The 24,389-nt window shown below is 32.8% G+C and overlaps 1 protein-coding gene across 1 annotated transcript; it reads right to left on the reverse strand.

The window, feature by feature from the left end:
• Positions 1 to 1,788: 1,788 nt before the first annotated feature.
• LOC133195540 (serine/threonine-protein kinase TBK1-like) lies at positions 1,789 to 18,319 on the reverse strand. Its single transcript, XM_061331413.1, has 19 exons — positions 18,225 to 18,319; positions 17,358 to 17,483; positions 16,882 to 17,022; positions 15,742 to 15,871; positions 15,285 to 15,375; positions 14,866 to 14,959; positions 14,012 to 14,169; positions 13,684 to 13,794; positions 12,649 to 12,828; positions 11,379 to 11,587; positions 9,718 to 9,868; positions 8,967 to 9,180; positions 8,664 to 8,791; positions 7,482 to 7,598; positions 7,011 to 7,109; positions 6,464 to 6,560; positions 4,781 to 4,902; positions 3,671 to 3,742; positions 1,789 to 2,614 (listed from the first exon to the last, which is right to left on the reverse strand). The coding sequence occupies exons 2-19, from the start codon at positions 17,466 to 17,468 to the stop codon at positions 2,581 to 2,583; spliced, it is 2,259 nt and encodes a 752-aa protein (XP_061187397.1). The 5' UTR covers positions 17,469 to 17,483; positions 18,225 to 18,319; the 3' UTR covers positions 1,789 to 2,580.
• Positions 18,320 to 24,389: the final 6,070 nt, after the last annotated feature.

A 24,389-nucleotide genomic window follows, 5' to 3' on the forward strand; every position in this document is an offset into this window, starting at 1 on the left:
ACAGACTGGATAGTATGCAAATATCTTGGAAATTTATTGCGCACAAAAATATTGGCAATTTTGGAATTATTTTTATTTCCAAAACACCCTAGAGAAGGATTTTTTTTCCCAAAAAAGTTAAGTGTAGTAAACTCTTGCGAGTCGACGATCGCTATTTTTACCTGTAAACAAAGCCGTTCTTTTTTCCCTCTCTGAGACTGTTGAAGGCATTTAACAGAATTTCAGAGACAAATGACAACTTCAGTAGTAAAATTTTTGGTACCAAGAAGGCTACGGGTCTCGCTATTCTCGTAGCTAAAGAGAATGGAAAATATGGATGTGTTATTTTAAAATCTTCCCAAAAGCCAGAGGACCAGTAAAGACAAAACTTGTACTTCCTCTACCTGATCAATACATGGTGTGACCGGTCGACAGGGGATGCTTACTTCTCCTAGGCACCTGATCCCACCTCTGATGTTACCAGGGGTCCGTGTTTTTGCCCCGTTCACGATTTGTTTGGGATTAATGAGCTTGATCTCTGTCCGTTTACTTAACCTTGGGGTGGGTTTGCTTTTGTTGCAGCCATTGCAAAAAAAAAAAAAAGGAAAAAAAAAAATACATAACCTGCTTACACAGGTTATGTATTTTATTCTACAACAGCTGCATCATTAAATCCTATACTAATAACCAAATAAAATAAAACAAATTTAAATAAGACATTGGGCTATAGCATGCAATGAACCTGCATTTAGTATCTGAGTGGCAAAACATATGTATAGAAATAAATTAAAAATTAGAATTGCTGTCCCGGTCCTTCGGATGAGACCATATACACCGAGGTCCCGTGTCGCAGCAGGTGCTGGCATGAAAAAGATCAATCACTGCTCAATGGCCCTGAGTGCCGAGTATAGGTAAAAATTTGCAGCTCTCCACCGGAAAGTGGTGGCGTCTCCATATGAGTGAAAAGTTCTCGAGAGGGATGTTAAACATTAAAAGAATTGCTGTCAAATTCATATTTTCTGAAAGATAAAGCATAAAAATACAGATTGAAATAGTATTATACATTTACTCACACAACTACACATGTACAGGCATCAGTGTTTCTTTTTTAATAAAAAAATATATATTCTACGAGCAGAAACAAATAATGTACAATTTAATAAATGTCAATAACAGTTATTTAACAAAATTGTATATAACTAACAATTAATAAATTTGATGATATGCACTTATATGTTAATTCCATGCATTCACAAGCTCTAGCTTTCTCTCTTACACACAATATTAATTTCCATGCACCTACAAAAGCTCTCGCTCTCTCTCTCTCGGTGTTTATTTCCATACACTTATAAAATCTCTCACTTTCACATTCAGTGTTTGTTCTACAGAGCAAAAATATCTATTATCTGTAGCTCATGACAACCTTAACAAAATACTGATTGTTTTGATTGCTTGCAGACTTCCAGGATGGAAACTTCCATACATAATATGAACATTAAATCTCACGTATCATTATATCAACACAAAAAATTCCACCTTCCAATACATAAAGTAGACAGTGCTAGCTACTAAAAGGTAATAATTATACTATCTGTTTTTCTATATCTAGTCTAGTCTGACATAATACAATAAGGAGATGAGGTAAACTAACTGACTTCTACAGCTGTAATGTGTCTGGCCACGTAAGGTTTTTCTTCTATATGTAATAGGTTTTGTACTGTTATAATTTACATTCATATAATACATCGAATTTTGGTGGCAATGGATGCTTGATCACAAAACATAAGGAGTAATCCAATATTTCTTCAGTATTAATCTTTCATGACTGTGTATACAGTACATATACATGCATTACTGTACATAATTATATATAATCAGTCCACAAACCAGTTATTACTGTGTACAGTAAAACAAGCTTACAGTGAACACTCTTATACTGGATTCATGCTTACAGCTGTTTGATTTTAATTCCCCATGGTTTTAAAATGTATTGTGAACTTAAGATATTAATAACAAATTATTTTTATAACAAAGCAAAATTTTCTATCCCTAGCACTTCTTTGTAAGCACGTTTTACAGTATGCACATTAGGTTCACAACCCAACGACATGTACAGTATCAGTGTACATACACAAACCAGCTATTACTGTGTATCCACTTTTAGTTCACAATCCATCTACATGTATTACTGTATATACACAAACCATTACACAATTATTTCACAATCCATCTACATGTCTTACTCTATATACATGCTTAGTCTATAAACCAGCTATTACTGTGTATACACAACTAGTCAACAAATCTTGGGGAATACGGTTTTGAAGTGTGCTGAAGAGATATATCACATTAATCCTTAAAGTTCTCCTGTTTTAAAGAAAGAGCTGTGCTGAGGTAAAATGTTGTTGCGTTACTTTAGTTCAAAGGTTTAAACAAGGTCCACATCTGATCAGTTTGTTCACACTCTTTTTTCACACTCTGTTGAGCTTTGTTCAAACTCTGTTGAGCTTTGTTCACACTCTGTTGAGCTTTGTTCACACTCTATTGAGCTTTGTTCACACATCGCTGAGCTTTGTTTACACTTTTTAACTGCATGATTCTTCAAAAGTCACCTTCATTTATATGCTGTTCAGTGCTGAAATACAATAAACAATATATACAAATTTAGAAGCAACAAGGTATGTTTGTGAAACACTGATGCCCCTGTGTGGCAGCTTATGGTGAAGGTTAAAGTTTCTCAAATGCAAGTCCCAACTCCAAGGTCAAGAGATCAAAATTGTTGTTACCCAAAGAAAGGACTTATGTCAATGTATACACCTGGTAAATATGAAAGCCCAAGCACTAACCATTCAAAAGTTATGGTCAATTTAATGTTTTCTAAAAGTGGATCAATTTCCAAGGTCAAAGGGTCAAGATTAATGGTGCACAGGGGAAGACCTTGTCATAAGAAATACATAGGCAAAATATAAAAGCCCTAGCCCCACCTGTTCAAAAGATATGAACAAGGTTAAAGTTTTTCAAAAGTAAGTCAAACTCCAAGAACAAGGTCAAAAGGTCAAAATTGTTGATATCCAAAGAAAGGTCTTCACAAGGAATATACCTGAGAAATTTGAAAGCCCTAATACTAACTGTGCAAAAGTCATGGCCAAGGTTAAAGTTTTTTAAATGTGGGTCAAACTCTAAGGTCAAGGTCAAAAGGTAAAAAATAGTTACACCTATGGAAAAGTCTTGTCACAATGAATACGCAAGTGAAATATGAAAGCCTTAGCACCAACTGTTCAAAATTTATGGCCAAGGTTAAAGTTGATAAATCTTTACAAAAGAGGGTCAAACTCCAAGGTCAAAAGGTCAAATATGTTGGTACCTAAAGGAAGGTCTTGTCACAAGGAATACACATGTGAAACATGAAAGCCATAGCTCCAACCAATCAAAAGTTTTGGGCAAGGTTAAAGTTTTTGCGGACAAACAGACAGCTAGCCGGACAGACAGGGCAAAAACTATTTACCCCCAAATCTTTTACTATATAGTAAACAGTGATACATCTTTTTCAAACCAACAGAAAATCTTACATGTTTATGTATGCATTTAATGAAATGTGTTTAACAAAATGAAAATTTAATGAGAATGAAGCACAGTAACTGGTACTGTACAAGTATTTGATAGCTTGTTACATATACAGCACTGTACTTACCTATTTATTATTTTGGAATTCTCATCTACACTCTGTGTTAGAGCTATCACCTCCAATTCTACCGATTCCAATCTACAATATAAAACAATTCTGACATTCCACAATCTATCACTAAAATTTAATGCAATATTAATGACTAAGCAATTCTACAAAAACATTTTATTGACTGTAATACTGTTCATATCATCATACTTTCCATTTCCTTAGCATTTGTACCTTCACATTTAATAGAACTATATTATTTTCTTCATTCACAGGCTGCTCTATGTTCACTCACTATTAACTCTATAGCTGCTGTTTTCTATTCAGATAGTGTTCTATCTACACTCTGTTCTGTCTGCACTCTGTTCTATCTACACTCTGTTTTATCTGCACTCTGTTCTGTCTGCACTCTGTTCTGTTTGCACTCTGTTCTGTTTGCACTCTGTTTTGTTTGCACTCTGTTCTATCTACACTCTGTTCTGTTTGCACTCTATTCTGTTTGCACTCTGCTCTGTTTGCACTCTGTTCTATCTGCATTCTGTTCTGTTCGCACTCTGTTCTATTTGCACTCTGTTCTATCTGCCCTTTGCATTTTTGCTTATCACTCACTTCATTCACAAACCATTGCTCAGTATTTATGTTGCATTTTTACCTATCTGTTCACTAATTCTTCACTCAGTGTTGTAAAAGTAATGTTTGATGGGTTCAGATGCATTATTTCTGAAATCCCATTCTCCTTGACTATGCAAAGCAAAACACTGAGGACACAGCTACGTGAACATTACATAAGAAATTTTTACAAATGAAGGATTGTAGGAATTTCTCTGATCAATTTAACCTCTATGAATATAGGAACATTGGAAAATTCAAAGAAGACAACCCTAGTATGGTTTTAATCTGTATACATTTATGCAAATTCACACCTATGACATTTGACAATCTGATAATTGGATAAATATATTGATTGATACAAGTGTACAGTGTGCATTGCAATAATGCAATAAAGATGAACCAAGAATTTGTGAATACGAACTAAAATTTTAATCACCATTATGAGAATAGTCATGCCTTCTCATTATACATTGAGAATTCCTCTGCCCTTTAATGTAGTTGATTTGACAGGCTTACCTGTTGTTGAGTTGGTTGAGAAGGTTTGTAGATATCCTTTGTCTTTGTTGCTCCTTATTATTAGGTGTGAAGTTGGGCTCACATACAATATCATGCATACTCCCTATCATCACCTTAGAAAACTGAAACAAAAACAAAAATATCCTAGTAAGCAAAAATTTATATGTGGTAAGGGATATGCTTATCAAAATTATAAGTTATGATTACTATAAGTTATTACTTCTTACCTCGTCTAATTTACTGACATATTGTAATTTCTGTAATTTATTTTTTTCTTACCTTGTCTAATTTACTGACATATTGTAATTTCTGTAACTTATCATTTCTTATCTCGTCTACGAGGGGTGATCAAAAAGTTCACGAACTATCTCTATATTTACAGAACCACAATTCAGATCAGAATGAAATTTGGCACACATATAGTCATACACATGTTCTATAAATAACAGATATTATATAATGTTTTGCTCCGTGATTGTGATGTCACAATGTGAAAATTATGTCAACATGTAGGTGACTTGTGACAAAAAATGGTTGACTCAGTCGTACTCAGACAACAAACGGCTGTAAAGTTTAACATATATCTCAGAAATTCCTTTGCAGTAGAATATGACAATTTGTACAAAGTTCATGCTTACAAGAAGTTCAATCATTAATTGGATTGATTGTTTTAGTGAAGGCAGGGAGATGGTTAAAAATGATGTTTGTTCTGTTGCCCAGCGAAAGCAAGCTGGTAGAAAGATGTGTCCTTAGTTGAGCAATTTGTTTTGAAAGAACGCCAAGTTACAATTAGAAAAATAGTTGAATAACTGAACAATAATATAATTATCAAATCCCTAAAATATCCTTTACTTTAGACTTTAAACATATGAAATATGAAAAAAAGAAGGCGCCCATACTGTTTCCACATTGGATAGACGACGCTCCCAAAACCGAGGACTTGGGTTGTGATGGTTACCATGCTAATTCTGGGAAGATATATCCTTATCCGCCCATCCTATTGCCGAGAATTGGCCTTTTTTGACAGATGGTCTGTTCTTGTTATAAAAAATAACTTGCAGGGTAAGAAATATAAGACTCGGAAAAATCTCTTTGAACAGACTGCTACTGAGCACGTCACATGACCGCCTGGATCATGTGATTTGTGCATGGGCAGAACAATGGCAGATGTGCATTAAAATCGGAGAGGACTACTTTAAAAAGTAATGAACACTGAAACCTCATTTTATTTCTTTTAAAGAAGTAATTCAACTAGTTTGCGAACTTTCTGATCACCCCTCATAATTTACTGACATATTGTAATTTCTGTAACTTATTACTTCTTACCTCGTCTAATTTACTGACATATTGTAATTTCTGTAACTTGTTACTTCTTACCTCGTCTAATTTACCGACATATTGTAATTTCTGTAACTTGTTACTTCTTACCTCGTCTAATTTACCGACATATTGTAATTTCTGTAACTTGTTACTTCTTACCTCGTCTAATTTACCGACATATTGTAATTTCTGTAACTTGTTACTTCTTACCTCGTCTAATTTACCGACATATTGTAATTTCTGTAACTTGTTACTTCTTACCTCGTCTAATTTACCGACATATTGTAATTTCTGTAACTTGTTACTTCTTACCTCGTCTAATTTACCGACATATTGTAATTTCTGTAACTTATTACTTCTTACCTCGTCTAATTTACTGACATATTCTGTCTGTCTCTTCTCCAGGTGACCCAGTTTCAGATTCACTTTATCACACCTGTTACGAGTGTCCACTGCCTGACTGTATAAATACAGGTGTACAAACATAACATTTAAATTCAAACAAGTTCTGACAAAATTCAATTTTACATTTATCAACTAAATTTATATATAGTCAGTTGATAAAATTAATAGTTATTATATCATGCACTGATAATTGTTTGTTGTTTTTTGCTCCCTTAAAAGTTGAAACTGACTTTATGCGATTCTTATATCATACAACACTTTGGAATATCAATTAAAAACAGGTAAGACTGAATTTTTTTTTTTTTTTTTATCAAATAATATATTTGATATCTCTATGTACAGATAAAATTACTTGAAACTTTAAAATTTTAATAACCAGTGATTAAGAATTACATGATTTTACTCTTCCTAAGGCTTTATCATCTTAAATTTAACTTTCCTTGTAATGTACAAAGTTACTTGTACCACATGTAGTATACATTATACTGTTTTTGTGTAGACTTACTTGTACCACATGTAGTATGCATTGTACTGTTTTTCTGTACAGCGGTTACAACTCTCTAATATGGACAGGGATTTAGAACACAGTGTCTGCAGTCGATTTCTGTAACATTAAATATAACAGGTTAATAGTAAAATAATTATATCAAACTATCATAAAAGAAAAATGGTTACCATATCTAAAAAATTTTCTACCTCTTTGCAATATTTTTAAATTTTGCAAAATTTATAATTTTTAAAAAGAGATTTTATCTATAACTTGGAAGTTAACATTTATTTAATTTAAAATGTCATTAAGAACAGTAATCGTATTAATAGTAAAACTGACTACCTAATTTTTCACTTTTTGTGTCTAGATAAGGAGAATGCACATATTACATGTTTTAATTTTGTTAAAGAACAAGTTGCTGTAAATCAAGGCAGATTATATTGTTTATATCCTCACTAGTAAACAGTTTTAAATTGATGGACCTACTTTTCTACCATATGGATATTTTCCTCCAGTTTGCCTAGAACCACTCTGTGTCTGTCCTCTTTAAATGCGATCATGATCCCCCGCATTGATTCCAGCATCACTTCAATTTTCTCTCCACTACAAGCAAAAACAGCACAACATTACAACCAGCTCCATGGTGGATTGAAAGTTATACAGTTCTTCAGTGCATCTTTTACACTGAAGCTCCCATTCAGCTATATATTCCACTCAGCATCAGTATTGACTTCTGGTTTCAGGAATATGCAGTTACTAAAAGATTTATTTTTTCAAGGATGCGTATCTCAGATACATGTGCATGTACATCCTTTGACGTTTATTAAAAAATAGAGGCAAAAGAATTGCCTGATAAATGTCTGAATTAGTGTATAGTATACGCTGTATACCATCTGTAAGTATCAGTGTGACAGTTAGGCTGTATAAATATCTGAGTGTACACCATACAACGCAAAAGTGGAATTTTTTAGCAAGACACAAATTTAGGGATTTGTCCTTAAAAATCAGTATTTAATTTTAGCGAGATGTAATCATAATGATTTTATGGTGCATACAAAGATAACATTACCCTCTAATGCAGAATAAATTGTAAGCAATATTTAATTTAGTGATCTCAACATCGGCCTCTCTAAAAAAGCCACAATTGAATCCTGAATAAATTTTCTGCTTATATGGTACAAGTATCAGAGTGACAGACAGATATAGTATATACCATCAATAAGTATCAGAGTGACAGACTGTATAGTGTATACCATCTATAAGTATTAGAGTGACAGACTGTATATATAGTGTATACCATCTATAAGTATCAGAGTGACAGACTGTATAGTGTATACCATCTATAAGTATCAGAGTGACAGACTGTATATATAGTGTATACCATCTATAAGTATCAGAGTGACAGACTATATAGTGTATACCATCTATAAGTATCAGTGACAGACTGTATAGTGTATACCATCTATAAGTATCAGTGACAGACTGTATAGTGTATACCATCTATAAGTATCAGAGTGACAGACTGTATATATAGTGTTTACCATCTATAAGTATCAGAGTGACAGGCTGTATATATAGTGTATACCATCTATAAGGATCAGAGTGACAGGCTCTACAGTGTATACCATCTATAAGTATCAGAGTGACAGACGTATATATAGTGTATACCATCTATAAGTATCAGAGTGACAGGCCAGATTCTCGTCCCCCCAGTATCTCTCCAGTCTCTTATTTTGAAGCTCATCTCTCTGGATCTGATTCAGCTGTTCCTCTGCTCCCTTCATTATGTTGTCAACCTGGAAATAAATATCAATTTTTTGTCATAATATCAAATAATAATTCAAGTTCTGCATTCCTAAATTTAATTAAATTATCCACTGATTATTTGGATAATTTCTGTAAAAGGACTCCTTATTGGTCTAATATTTTGTAACAAGGCCTGTGATTGGACACCTAAGCTCTGGTTCTTGCCTGTTTTTCCAGGTCCCTGATATACTTCTGATTTCCCTCTAGCAGTATTTCCCTTTCTTTGGCCCCTTGCCCCTGGTTGGTCCCCCTGACTAGTGCCATGTTCTGGGCCACGGAGTGGTTATAGTTCCTTGTCCACAGTTGACAAGTCTGGTTATGTTGTTTCTGATGTCTGAGATAGTCTACTAAGTGGTCAATCTCATGGTGAAGCTCATGTCTTAAAAGCAAAAAAAATAATCGTATTTGGTTATGTACAGGTATTGGGGGTAAAACCCAGAAATGAAAGTTTACTTAATGTGCAATACTCAAAAGGTAGAACTATATCAATTCACATGTGAGTGTTCAATTTTAATTATGATAAGTTGCCATTCCAGTAAAAAATATAATTATGAAACTGTTTATGATGAGCCAGTATGTTCTTTTTGTAAACATAATATACTTGTCATTACACACTGGTACGTCTAAATTGTCTAAATTATGTCTGAACACACAGTTCCTAGATATGCAGTACTTAAGATGGCAATGTATACTTTGTTTTTTTTAAATAATAAACTGCTATTATATAAAACAATTCATGGTGAGCCAGTAATGCTGAGTTTATATTTTGTTTCAAATGAATGTAATTTTCATTTTCATGTAATTAAGTACATATCTGTCTACAGAATTATGTCTTAGAATTCCTTGTAACCTATATACATATATTTTGTACATAAACTTGATCAGACACTGAAAAAAGAAGTGTTGCTATAATTACATATATCCCCTGACACTCCTCTGTAATAGCTGTAACTTCCTGTGGTACTGTCTGACAAGCCTGAGATGAAATGACATCACTGTACAACACAACTTGGACAGCTGGTAGTCATTGCTGATATGAACAGAGCTGCTGAATCGCGGAAACTCGGCTACAATAAAATAAAATTTCAATTGAAAGATCAGTTCTTTTTTTCAAGATATCTACATAGAGTAATTCATATACTTGCAGTTTATCAGATGAAATTCTTAAGGCATGTACACATATTACAATTAATCCCATGCAGATAATCTCATGGGGTAAATTGCAATGTGTGTATGTGGTAAATATTATTGCATGCAAAAGTTTTCATAGTGACACGAGATTGTTTCTAGAATAGATCACTGTTCTATATTCAAGTGAAGTTGCATCCATTTTTTCAACAGTAACCAATCGGAACTTTAAAAGAGGGGTCATTTGCAGAATATGAAGGTTATTTTTACAAAGAAAGGCCTAACTACAAACCCAAACCACTGAAATGATGTGTGATATTAATACCAACAAAAGATTCTTAATTAGCTGCAAAATACAAGTAATTGCCCAAATGTCTCATTAAGAGTATATGGTTCAATAAGTTTGACTAGTCTGGATGTTAGGATGTAATACCTTCAATACAACTCTTGTTTCATTTGTATGTTTTATGAGAGAAAGTGAAGAATTGTAAGCAATTAACTGTTGCATGTGTACAGAGAATTGCATGCAATAAAACACAATTATTTAATGCCTGTGCAGTCAATAGACCAGAATATTTTTCCCGAGGTGCAGGAAACAGCTCAGTGTGTTCTATTGCCCGAGGCCAATGGCCGAGGGCAATAGAACACACTGAGCTGTTCCCTGCACCAAGGGAAAAAAATTCTGGTCTATTGACTGCTCAGGCATTAAATAATTGTTTTATTACCTAATTCCATTTTCTCAATTCAGTTTTTAGTGTTACAATTGTATATTACAGAAGGTTTCCATACCATTATGCATTCAAATCATTGTAAATTAATACCTAGATGTGGTGCATCTTTCATACAATTGAAGTAACTCTCATAGAATAAAATATCCTACCATTGAAATCTTACTTTTTTAAAAATTATTATCAAAAGATCACATTAAATGACTGTTTACCACTGACGTCTGCGCAATGTTTCATACGAATTCAAAACCCGGATCGGTTTTTCCGAAATACGTTGCCGGTACAATAGATCGATCGCATTCTATTGACCGGCGGTCCAATAGATCGCTGTCTATTGACCAGCGGTCCAATAGATCACTGTCTATTGACCGGCGGTCCAATAGATCACAGTCTATTGACCGGTATTTCAATAGATCTGTTTCAAAAGATAAGAAAAACTGAATACACATACAGAATATATGAAAATATTAAATCTCTAATAAAACAACAAAATCCATTTGATTAGGTAATAAAAATTGCATGAGGTTAATTGCAGCATGAGTACCAGCCTATAGTTAAGAAATCAAGAAGATTATGAAACTAGCAAATATTTCATGCAGACAAATAAAAGTTGGTTTACATATCTGACAATACAAGTCACGATGCCTTGTACCTTTAAGAATCACTTTATAGTGCAACAAATTTAAAATTAACATGACATAGAAAACAACAAACTGCTTACGATATACACAGTTAGGGAAATATCTGTGATCTGGATAGGACTTTAGGAACACAAATATAGGGTTGTCCTCTGTGATAGACTTTGGATACTCTGATACAGGGTCAAGGGGGTCAACTGTATGCTCCAGTAACTCTCCGTCAACAACCAGGATTTGATTGACAGCTGCCACTTCACACTGCTCAGCGATCACTTCCTGCAGGCCCGACAGTCTGGAACAAAAGTCAGCCATTAAATTTTAAATTAGTATATTTATAAGAAGTATAAAGGGCTGCAGAAAATGTTAAATTTTGTTGTATTAAAGGAAGTTATACAGTATTCAATGTCCACTAAATGTGCAATGCACTGCACTGCAGGTACATATCACAAAAACTTATTCAAATAGCCTTATTAAAAACATAACAATATACAGTGAAATCTAATCGACATGCACCAGGATAAAATTCTGTGTCAGAAGAAATGGGAAGTTGGATTGCACAGTGTAAATATTGTGGAAAATGATATGATGGAAATGAAAATTAGGCCAACGATAAAAAATGATTTGTTTGTTGTACTCCATATCCGACTGACCCATCAAATTGCCCCTTCCCAAACATTTTTTTCGGTCATATTTTTAGTACTTTAAATTCCTTTTTTTTTTTTGCTTTCTGTGAAAATGCAGATTGTCTGTATCATTCTTAAAGTTAGAATTATCATTTCCCTAAGAAGCTTTTTAGATTGAAAGTAGCAATAAATCTGTCTAGTTGTCAGGCCTTTATGAAAACATCATTCAGTAAATTTCTTTAGTCTGTGATTTTTTATGATGTTTAAATGTTTATCAAAGTGTACAATAATTCTACAAAAGAAAAATTACCTACCTACCCATCTTAAAAAATGTGGGTCAGAGTACATAAAACAAAAATTTTTCAATGATGGCCTAAAGGTCAGAATTCCTGGTGAAACAGATGTATCGGATAAGCCATTTTTTTTGTTTTACTGTTATAACAGAATAAAATTTCATTTTAACTAATGCAGCAAGTACATATAGCATACAGAAAAAAAACCTAGTTGAATATTTTTTTTCTATTTTTCTCAGTATCAAATAAATTTAGTACATTTTACATATATCTGTCAATTTTAGGGGCATGAATTTATTAGAGGCTGCTTCATTTGGATGAGACATGTTCATAAATTAATGTACAAATTATTTGATAAATATTGCTATAATTTTCATAGCATTTATCAACTTCATGAAGTACATGTATTTAATTATCATTTTGGGGAATCAACATACTTGGTGTCTTTGTTAACGTAAATTCTCATATTGGACCAAGTTACTGGACAAAATGCATTCAGAACTTTCTTGTCAAGAAGATCTGCCACTTTCTCGAAGAACCTGTCGAATGTTGTCCGTTTTCTTTCATTGCTCTCTAGCAGTGAGGCGAGTAGTGGAACCAAGAACTTCTTCAAACCTCTATATTGACAGAATAAAATTTATTATAGTATTCAAATTTTAACATCCCCCCAACACACACACACACACAAAAAGAGAATAAAATTCAAATTTATTTTAGGAATGACACTAATTCTTGGCCATATTATTCGAGGATAACCTGGTTTGGGTCAGTTTACGCTTTATAATCCGCGAAGCGGATTATAAAACAGCGTAAACTGACCCAAACCAGGTTATCCTCGAATAATTTGGCCAAGAATTAGAGTCATTCCTTATAATTTAATTCTAAAATCATTAAACAACTCTGGGTGTAAAATTTCGTTGCTTTTTATCAGTTCAAATTTGCCGCTCAATAATACAACCATAGTAACGGAAGTGATGGGAAGCGAGGGGAGGTAAAAACTGATACATAATCCTCTAGCAGCCATGTTTTTTGTTTACATGTGGTAAGATCCGAGTTACTGTTTGAAGTTAAAGGTACATTTATTAAATCTGGAATTTTCCATGAATCCCGAGGACTGGAAATGAGAGGATTGCATGGATACAGACGATTCAGCTGGTTGTCAGGGGGGTGTGTCCCCATACCAAACCAGGTTATACAGAAATAATTTGTGTTCCTTTTTGGATATTAACCAATCAGAGGCTAGAATACAAACAAAATTAAATTATATTTGCATAACTTCTGAAGATGGGTAACAATATGATTGATATGCCAGGATCTTAATTTTATGTCTATTCGTATGAAACATTTTCATAATCATATCAAGCTTTTGATGTATTGCATCAATATTTGTAATCAAGCTTACTTTAAAAAAACAATTAGAAGAAACAAATGATGAACATCTATTACATGTGTATTTACCACTAGTGACTTACACAGACAACAGGCAGGTAAGTGGGAGATCACGGCTCCACTCAACCGGTCCGTCTTCATACTTCTGTACCCCAGAAATCACCCCACTCTCTTTTGTCTTCGTGATTTCATACCTGTCTCAAAAGAATAACATTCTAACTATAAATTGTGCTTTCAGTTTTACATGTTTTACCTCCAATTATTATGAAGGAATCTTGTTTAATAATTGATTGTATTCATGTAAAATTAATTATCCTTTTTAATCTGAAATAAGAGCATGTACTTGTATATCAAAATGCAACAATGTACCATTGATACTTGTAAAATAATTTTTCCATCAGAACTGCTTACATTTTGTGTCTGTTTCTTCTTCCCCCATATGCTTTAAATGGTAGGTGTCCCGTTGCAGCATGATAAATCGTGACCCCTAAGCTCCAAAGGTCAACGGTGGCATCAAATGGACCTGTGTTTCCATCCTTAATCACCGCTCGGCCATAAATGTTAGGATGCTGTGATTAATAGAGAGAAGGTAATTCAAAAATAGTTATAGTCAAACTTCTCCCTTCCAGATGTAGAGATAAACCAGATACTCTTCTGTGCCACAGAGGAACATAAATGCATGTGTAGAGATTTACCAGATACATGTACTCTTCTGTGCAGAGACATAAATCTATTATGGAGATTTACCAGATACTCTTCTGTGCCATAGAGGGACATAAATCTATATGTAAAGATTTACCAGATACTCTTCTGTGCAGTAAAGGGACATAAATCTTTATAATTATAGAGATTACCAGATACTCTTCTGTGCTCTAGAGAGACATAAATCTATTATAGAGATTTCCAAGATATTCTTCTGTGCCGTAGAGAGACATAAATCTATATATAGAGATTTCCCAGATATTCTTCTGTGCCGTAGAGAGACATAAATCTATATAGAGATTTCCCAGATATTCTTCTGTGCCGTAGAGAGACATAAATCTATCATAGAGATTTACCAGACATTCTTCTGAGAATTAGAGAGACATAAATCTATTATAGAGATTTACCAGATACTCTTGTGTGCCCTAGAGAGACATAAATCTATATATAGAGATTTACCAGATATTCTTCTGTGCCATAGAGGGACATAAATCTATATATAGAGATTTACCAGATTCTCTTGTGTGCCATAGAGAGACATAAATCTATATCTAGAGATTTACCAGATATTCTTCTGTGCCATAGAGGGACATAAATTGTTCGTCCTCACTTTCCAGTTGTTTAGCAGCACCAAAATCTGTCAGTTTATAAACAGACCTATGAAAAGAAATACTCATTGTCATCATTTTATAATGTGCAACACCATACATGTACAAGCACACACATTCAAATTCTTATTGTTATCATTGAATTGACATCAGCAAAACTGAACAAAGAAATGAATTCAATCGAGTTTCAAGTTAGCAGCAAATTTAATATGACGTACATTGTCAGAATTGCAGAATTGCTTTCATTGACATTTCTGTGGTATTAGACATATCAAGGTATAAGCTATAAAAGATTCAACTGCATGTATTACACAATAATTGTCATGGTATGCTTTACACAAAAGAAATGTATAAATTACACCTTGTTTACCCACCTCCCTTCGTCGTCTTTGAACAACAAAATGTTTCCTGGTTTGATGTCTCTGTGAACAATGTCTTTTTCCCTCAAATACTGGATTCCTGCAGCTAAAAACACACAAGAATAAAATGTAAGGGAACATTGTGAAACACAGACATCATCATTGCACTAATTAAATAAATGTTAAATACAACAATTTTAATTATACTAATGATCACTTCAAAGGGGTTGTAATAATAATTATCAATAAAATAGCTTTTAATTAATTTCACTGCATTTCTTTTATTTGATTCTAGAAATTTTTCAACAAGATGCCCCCCGATCACATCCTGTATCTTTCTGTCCAGTTGATAACCATATGTTAGTGTTGGATCTTGAATGTTCAAAAGAATAAAATTTAAAACACTTTTCAATGATTATATTCCATATCTTTTAACAAAAACTTCAAACACGATAGATAGAGTGTGCCATACTGAGATCCTTGAGGACTATAATGAACTCATCTTCCTCGAGTCCCAGCGAGTTTTTGGGCTCGTCCAGCAGTGTGTACAGACTCCCGTACTGCGATAACTCCATCACAATAACCTTGTGGTTATTTACATCCTGCATGATAGAAAACAAGATTTCATTTATAGGTTAAGGAATCACTATCTAGTTTGTTGGGTTTGCCAGGACATTAACAACAGTTGAAAATATGGAATAATTTGCATAACATTATCATATGCATAATTATTCCATGTTTCCAACTGTCGTTAATGTCCCTGGCATACCCAACAAACTAGGCAGTGATTCCTTACATTTACATTTATTTGTGAAATAAATATGTAATGAAAAATCGAAAATGCTTTCCAATCGAATTGAAATACAACAAGCATTCATGTTAATTTCCATAATCCCTGCCCACTCACATCAGACACAATGACAGCCTAGCTAAAAATTGGCATGCATATTAGGCACTTGACCTTTCACTAGGCAAAATTTACATTCAGTTGTAAATATTGAGAAATTAACACATTTAACTTTCAAAGAGTTATTAAAGAGAAAACAGTTGGAAATGTAAATAAATGTACAGTGAAACACCGCATCATTTATATTGTACTTCAATTCACTATGTACAGTTACATACTTGATTATTACATAATTATATCAACAAATACATGTTTATATACACACACTCACATGCCTTCAGATGACTTTAATCTGACTGTGGGGTATTTTTTATACTCCTGGAAAGTCAGTCAAATTAAAGCAATCAGTAGACCTATGGCTGTGCACTTACTAACCATGATAACCATTAACATTATCATTGTTAAAACACATGTATTTTGTTTTCCATTAAAACATGATGTTAAAGTCAATGTTGGCACAATACTTCTAATAATTTAAAATGTTACGACCTTTCCATTTGTGCCCCACTGTATATTTAAACACTTAAATCCAAAAAGCTAGCAGGCTTTATTTATCTTTTCTAAAATGCATACTGCATATAGGCATCATCTATCAACAGACCAAATTAATTTTTGCTTCACAATCTGGTCAAAAATAGATTAAATCAATCTGACATATATTGCTTCAACTCTAACCATCAGCTTAACAAACCAGGGAGAACTTACTTCTTCCTCGATTCCCAGGAGTTGAACGACATTTTCGTGTTTGAGTTGCATCATCACCTGGAATTCCCTGACCTGGACTTCGGGGCTTCTCTGCATCGCTGCCGACGAGAACACCTTAACAGCCACCTCCTCTCCATTTCTCTGAAATAAACAGCAAAATCAACTTCTGCAGTTGATTCTAATATATAATGATCAATTAAAATAAAAAAAAGTTACTTAATTTCAAAAATATATAATTATAATTTTTTTTCTCAATCATGTGAAAATATGACAAAAGGATTCAATCCGAGTGGAATAATTTCTTCTAATAATATTAGCTTGACTTTCTTAACAACCAGGCCAAAAGGTTGTACAAATTTTCATTCTAAGCATGTTAATTAAGTAAATGAAAGAGTAATATATGATATTTATAAATAAATCTGTTAATTTAACAAATCAATATTACTTCTATGTGTATAATAAAAAACCAGCTTTACCTTTTCTCTGCCCTTGTACACTTTACTGGTGGCTCCCTGACCCAGTATTTTGGTGACGTCCCACAGGTAATTCTGAGACTGCCGTAGTGGGACACAGTCCTCAGCTGACATCTCTTTTCTTAAATTCTGAAAAAAAAAATTAAAATGACCTCATGTAATCAAAATATCAATTGTGATAAACACACTGTCCATCTTTTAAACATATGATTAATAAGAGCAATATACATGATTGTACAGTTCTGAATCACTCCATTTCATCCTTGATTTTCAAGTTTGAATTAAGAGTCCATTTCCTTGTCTATATACTGTACACATATACGTGTTGTCACAATAATTCCTTCTCAATGATCAAACACAAGCTATTAACGACAAAACAATTTAACCCATGAGAGTGACAATTTTCCCAGCTACAAGTCCTTGAGTTGCAATTATCATTAAGGGTTGTTCAAAGAAAACAATTTTGGTCAAGCAAGATATGCCAAGGAATGACCATTGTTTCAACAATGCTGAAAAGAAAAACCAAAAAACTTAAATGAAAGAAAAACTAGAAATACTCTCTTTTTCCAATTTTAGAATAAATAAAGGAAGTTTTCACTATGTCAGCTAAAAATGATCTTGAGGAAGTTTTTAAAATAGATCTAGATCTACGAAGCACATTTAATTTTCTAAACATTAAAACATGAGTTCCTGTTAATCCTGATTGGTTATTCTGTGTTGAGTGTAATGATTTTTTTGGCACTATCTTCATTTGTGCTGAAAAACTATAGGTCCACCTCTTCTCGTATAAAAAAGTAAAAGAGATATAACTTTAGACTTCATAGATCTATTTTAATATTATACCAGTATACAGAATGTCATTCTACTGACCTATCAACCAGTCGCATTGCCACTTTGAGGACCTTCACATCATATGAGTGAATATCTAATTCATATGAAGAAATCAATAAACATCAAAAAAAATTCTAACAATCTGGAATTTGAATTATTTCTACATGTATTTCAACATTGTTTACGTTTTGGAAATCCCCAATTCACAACTGGAAGCATGTTATGATAACTAATGAGCTATGGAAAAGAGACGACTACAATATTTCCGGAAAAATACATTAAATTTGAAACAAGCTAATGAAGTATGTACGTGTATCCTTTTGTCTTATTTTAAAAAAAAGAAAAAAAAAGAAGAAGACACGTGCATACGTAAATATGGTAATAGTACAGGGTTAAGCCCTCTCCATCCAGTATTTTCTATGAATAATTTTATTTTTGTCTAATTACACGTCTCTGTTTAAATGTATACACTGGGTGCTGATATAAATTAATTTAAACATGCATATTTAATAAACTGGGGTCTGTTTTACAAAAGGACTTACGACTAAGACAAATTCTGCTAATAACTTTCTATTTTACACTGATCTGAAAATGGTCTGAATCTCTTTGAAAAGAAATTATGAAGCATGCTAGCATGCTCTACGTATGAACAATTTCTAAAACGAGGCAGACTATTGACAAACAAGTTGATGAAACAAGGATATCAACAGTCTCGATTGAAGTCATCATTTCGTAAGTTTTACGGTCGATACAATGACCTTGTCAGCACATACAACCTATCATTAGTCAAATGCTGACTGATATTTTTCATACTTATTGTTAGGCCATTACTTACACACTGAACTGTCTACGGATTTTTCCGTTTTTATTCCGATCATGACAAGGAGCACACGGCGGGTGTGACCGGTTGGCAGGGGATGCTCACTCCTCCATGGCACCTGATTCCACCTCTAAATTTTGAGGTCCGTATTTGCTCTGCTCCAAATTTGTATCGTTTCATTGTACTTTCGAGATTGAATACTGTTCGTTATCTTCATATTTCATACTTATTTCAAATCTCAGCATTTCAATGTATATGAGTGTATTTTCCTTGCATATTTGTTGTCTTTTGCACTTTCCTTATTTACCTATTTAGTTTTTGTTGTTTGTTCCAATTTTATTGATTAATTAATTAATTAATTTATTTATTTATTTATTTATTTTGTATCTTAATTTCCATGGATATTTGTCTCTTGCACTTTTTTATTTACTTAATCAGTTTTGTTGTTTGTTGTACTCTCTTATTTATTTTTTCATTATACATGTATTGTATAATGAGAATATATGCTAGGTAATAACTCTTGTGTATAATTTATCTTTTTTCATTTCTTCCTTTTCTAGTTTACATAAGAAATTAATATATAATTTATTATAAACAATTTCATCATTAATTGTAAACCATTACATATGATTATTGTCAGTTCTTAACATTTGTAACCTTGTCCTTCTTGGAGAGGACTTATATAGGCCATGCCTGAGTCCAATCCAATCATATGGTTTGACTTTATATAATAAAATACTGATTAAATTAAATTAATTGCTAATGTATATTGTACAGTATGTGCTACACTTATCCTGTGCAAATCTTATGTATAAATAATTAAATATCTATGTACATATTTTGTATACCTATGAGATGTAATTGTCTCTGGTTCAAATAAAACATGAAAACATGACTGCCAAAAGACTCCGAGATCATTCTCTGCATAGAATCGATTGAATTTGGTACAAATGACGTCACTGGCTGCAATCAGTTTGTCTTACACAATACTACGTATAAAATTACAAATAAGCATATTAAAGATACAAGAATTACATAAGTATGTTAACGAATTACCTTGAAAGATGTTGGAAGAAACTTCCACATTCTCAAAGAGTATCTGGATCTCAGCCCTCAATATCTACAATCACAAAGACTTCAAATACACACTGAAACAATGTACATGTAAAAAATATAGATCTAAGGGGAAAATTTAATTCCCAGCACTTCCCAAGCACTGTAAGCAAACATTTATTTGCGTGCAAGAAATATTCGCGAGTTTGGCAGCTAGCTTTTCTTTCATTTTAAAAACAAATATTTTTCACCGCAGATCATTTAATATGGAATTGTGTAATTAAGTAAAACAATTCGTCAGTCGTCAAAATAATAGTCCTAGATTGATTTAAAACGACGAATCGCGACTAAACGTTTTCGCCCTTTGGCAAATAACTTTTGATTTAGAATTAATCAAATCACACCCTCTAGCAATTAGGGTTTTTATATTGTACGGATTTCTCCGTTTACCATATCATGACAAGGAGCATACTGCAGGTTGACCGATCGATAGGGGATGATTACTCCTCTATGGCACCTGGTCCCAAGACCATAAACTGAGAATAGATTTAAGTAAAAATTTCAAACCAATTTAATTTTTGAAATAATTTTGATATTGAAACAAAATTTTCATCATATATTTGAATTTAAATGTTATATAAAATTGCAAATTTTTAAGCAAATACATTAAAGAAAACTCAAGATGTTAAAAATCAAAATTTTGACTTAAGTCTAGTATTCTCAGTTTATGGTCTTGGGGCCTGTTAGGAGACATATTCCATAGGTCGAGAGTTTGATGAAGACATTTCAAACTCACTTGAGCTTTTAGCTGAAGCGATCTTAAAAACAATTAGGCCTTAGTTGGATAAAAAATAATACAATTGTGGTATAAAAAAGAAGCAAAAAAATCTATATGGCAGTGATATTTATAGTCTTGAGAAGTGCTTCAGAAATGACTTTAAATCAATGAATTCTAAAATATATCTAATGTTTTACATAGAAAAACTGACTTACTGTATATATTTATATATTGGATATATTTATCTTAACAATCCTGGTTTTCTTACTTACAGTGTTTGAACAGATCTACTTGGACCTCCTGCTTAGATTAATATGATATAGGACTTATGATTCAGAATTTTATCAAAGAAAGGAAAAACCACTGCTACTTGTTTTACAGAGGTTCAAAGCAAAACGACATAAACGGACTGGAATTTCCAATCTGAGTTCTTTAAACGCTTTGTCCATTTGTTAATCTTAAATCAATTCTTCTTTTTTTTAATTGTTTTATTATTCTTTTTCATATATGAAAGATATAAATGAAATATTGGTATTGCAAAATATATTTCCTTTGAATATTCCTTTGATTATACACACGGGGATTTTTATATACGTAAACAAATTAAAGACGTATCATGTCGACAATTATCACTGAGGAAACGTAGGCAACTGACTCAATAGTAGATTTGTAGTTTAATGATGTCAGTGCTGTATCCTCTAAAACAATATAAAGCAAGAATGTTTCAAACGCTCTTTTTCTTTTTCCTTCCACAAAGTAATTTTTTTTAAAAAATTAATCAGTTTTATTGAGAAGCTTATCAAAAAATTTAGCCCTCCACCAATCCCTCTATGATGTAGGATTTTTTTCTCTCTCTCTGAATATTACCACCACCCTGGAATACTGAATACTGTTCGTTATCTCCATATTTCATTTCACAGAATCTTTGTTACATAGTGCCACTGTGTACATCCTATTATACTTTATTTCGGGTTTCAAATAACACAACATAAAACACTGCCATTCTTTTCTCTAATGTTGAGGGTTATCCATCTCTTATCCGCAACTCCTCAAATATTACTTTTGGATCAATCCTCGTACATGTATTCATGTCTGTCTACCTTAAAAAAGAGAAAATGACTCTTTCAAAAGAGAGGAGAGAGGTCATTGATATACATGTACATGTATCATAAATGACAATGAACACAATGACTTGTTGCATGAGAAGTTCACGATATGCAATAGAATAAAGTATGCAATTATGCTAACATTTCCACTGATAGAAAGAGTTACGGCGTGGGATTCGCTAACGCCTGGGGAATAACTCTACGGCGTGTGCCTTACGCCCAGCAACACCTATGTCCTTTGGATGATCCTTATTGACCTTAAAATATGACAAGGTTGAGGCTTAACAAAGTTTATTGTCTCGTGTCTCGAGCGTAAGTGACGGGAGGGAGACGGGAGAACAAACTTAAACCTCCAACCTGTCCTTTGAGAGGTCATTCAAGGGGGCTAATTATATTTAATTACAATTGTCATTAATGAAATTTAATTGATATCCCTAACGGAGCCTCGCAAGGATAGCGTCCCTTATTACCTAGAGTTTGATTCAACTTGCCGAAGAGTTTCTCACTTTTTCTGTTAAGAGTTAATCCCGAAGTGATAGTAAATTAACTCAAATATCTACGTACTGACAGATGAATAGATAGATAGGCAAATGTTTATATTACAAATTAACTTTACCATCTGATAATTGCCGATATGTGAGAATGTATTATTCTAAAATAAATTGTAACATATTTTTGGACAAGAAATAAAGGGAACCTGTGTGGGAATGTTAATCCGACAAACTAATTTATTTATTTAGAAGGCACTCTTATAATTCTGAAAAATACCTATTCTCAAAATCATGAACTTTTAAATAAAACTTTAATTTAGATAGAAAAATAAAATAATGAAGATAAAAATATTGATAATTATTGATTATATAAAATTATTTCAAAATTTAAAAACATTAAAATGTGCAATTTTATTTCAAAATTTAAAAACATTAAAATGTGCACCTTCACATACGTATAAACGTAGTTCTAGAAAAAAAAAAATTGCATTAAGACTACTCGAAATTGTCGGAAAGGTTAACAGGAAAAAATTCAAACTGTGAAAAGAAGGAGAAATGTCAAATGTCTAGTCAATTATTAAATGTTATAATATCATATATCTTAAAGTTTAGAAATAAAATTATTTCCCACATAAAAATAGAGGAAATTTTAGATTTTAAGGTCAAAAGTATTTCCCAATTAATGCGTACAAAGTGTCCCCATAAAGGCATGAAAAACATCCCCATAAAGGCATGAAAAGCACCGTCTATGAACGTGTGACCCCTCCTCCAGGTCATGATGGCATGGAATGCGTCCCCCGCAGTTTCTGCATGTAATAATAAAGCTGAAGAAGGTTCTGTTGAAATACACAATATTTTCATCATTGAAAGACATGCTTAATTTCGCAATATTTCTTCAGAAATTCACCTTAATTTTACCCCATATAAACCCTGATGCGTATGTTGCCATCCAGGGATTTTCAAGTTAGACATTCACCCCCTGCACATTTTCAATAACCTAGTTATTTTGGTTTATTCCCACCTAGCCAAAATTTTGAATTTCTTATTCCCAACTAGCCAAAATTGGGATTTTCACACCTGGGTGGTCACCCGTGTATAGTTTGTTTTAAAGGGGGAGGAAATAAGCACCTCCTTCAAATTTACCTGGTCTTAGAACCCCTGTCAATCATCTGAAATTAAGCCTGGGATTGGATACTTGGATTTGATTGACATTTAGTTTTCTGCCGTTGTGTATATCTTGTGTACCTTGTCTGGAGCTTGTACCGACCATCGAATTTACATTCAGGCTTTTGATGCCTACCGCAAATGCCAAGAAGCAATCAAGGCATTTTTTTTAATTCATAAGAATATGCCATAAATATAATCATTTTGTCAAATAATTAAATAAATGATAAGAAAAATCATGCTTATATATTAAAATTGTAATTTAAAAAGGGGGATTTCATTTCACGATTACAATCGATAATTATAATTTGTCAAAACATAATTTAACTAACGTACATTTATTCTACCTTAACAAAATATACCGACCTGCGTTTGAAATATCAAGGAATTAAATAAAATAATTTTTTTTTAAAACAAGTATGACAACATTGTAATATTGCTAAAGTGAAACTTTATAAGACAAATACGTGTCGCTTTTCTTCAAGACATGGTGACGAAGTTACAGTATAATAACCAGTTTTAGAAAAGCAATTATTCGGATTATAACATCTTGCTTTGCATGTAATATTTGAAATTATGAATCCCAAAGGAAAAAAGTACAATGCAGGTGATTCAATTCCCGTTTCACTTATAGCTGCCGAGAGAATCACCCCCGGTCCAAAGCTCTGGCCATTTTTACAGACAATGCGTCATTGAAAAAATCACGTAGGAATTATCTTCTATTAGTATTTATTTAGTTTATTATCTTTCTACACAATTTAGCCTCCAAACAGCGTTTTTGAGTTTTATTAT

The sequence above is a fragment of the Saccostrea echinata genome, unplaced genomic scaffold (assembly GCF_033153115.1).
Source record: "Saccostrea echinata isolate AGI-Se365-2 ecotype Australia unplaced genomic scaffold, CSIRO_AGI_Sech_v1 ptg000029l, whole genome shotgun sequence".
Lineage (NCBI taxonomy): Eukaryota > Metazoa > Mollusca > Bivalvia > Ostreida > Ostreidae > Saccostrea > Saccostrea echinata.

Bases quoted from the DNA above. Each gene is read 5' to 3' on its own strand.
- LOC133195540 (XM_061331413.1), bottom strand. From the start codon at position 17,468: ATGTCAGCTGAGGACTGTGTCCCACTACGGCAGTCTCAGAATTACCTG. The intron at 9,869-11,378 runs GTAAGCAGTTTG...ATTTTATTGTAG, and splicing joins TTTCCCTAACTGTGTATATC to CCGAGTTTCCGCGATTCAGC. The intron at 2,615-3,670 runs GTAAGTACAGTG...ATTGTATTTCAG, and splicing joins AATTCCAAAATAATAAATAG to CACTGAACAGCATATAAATG.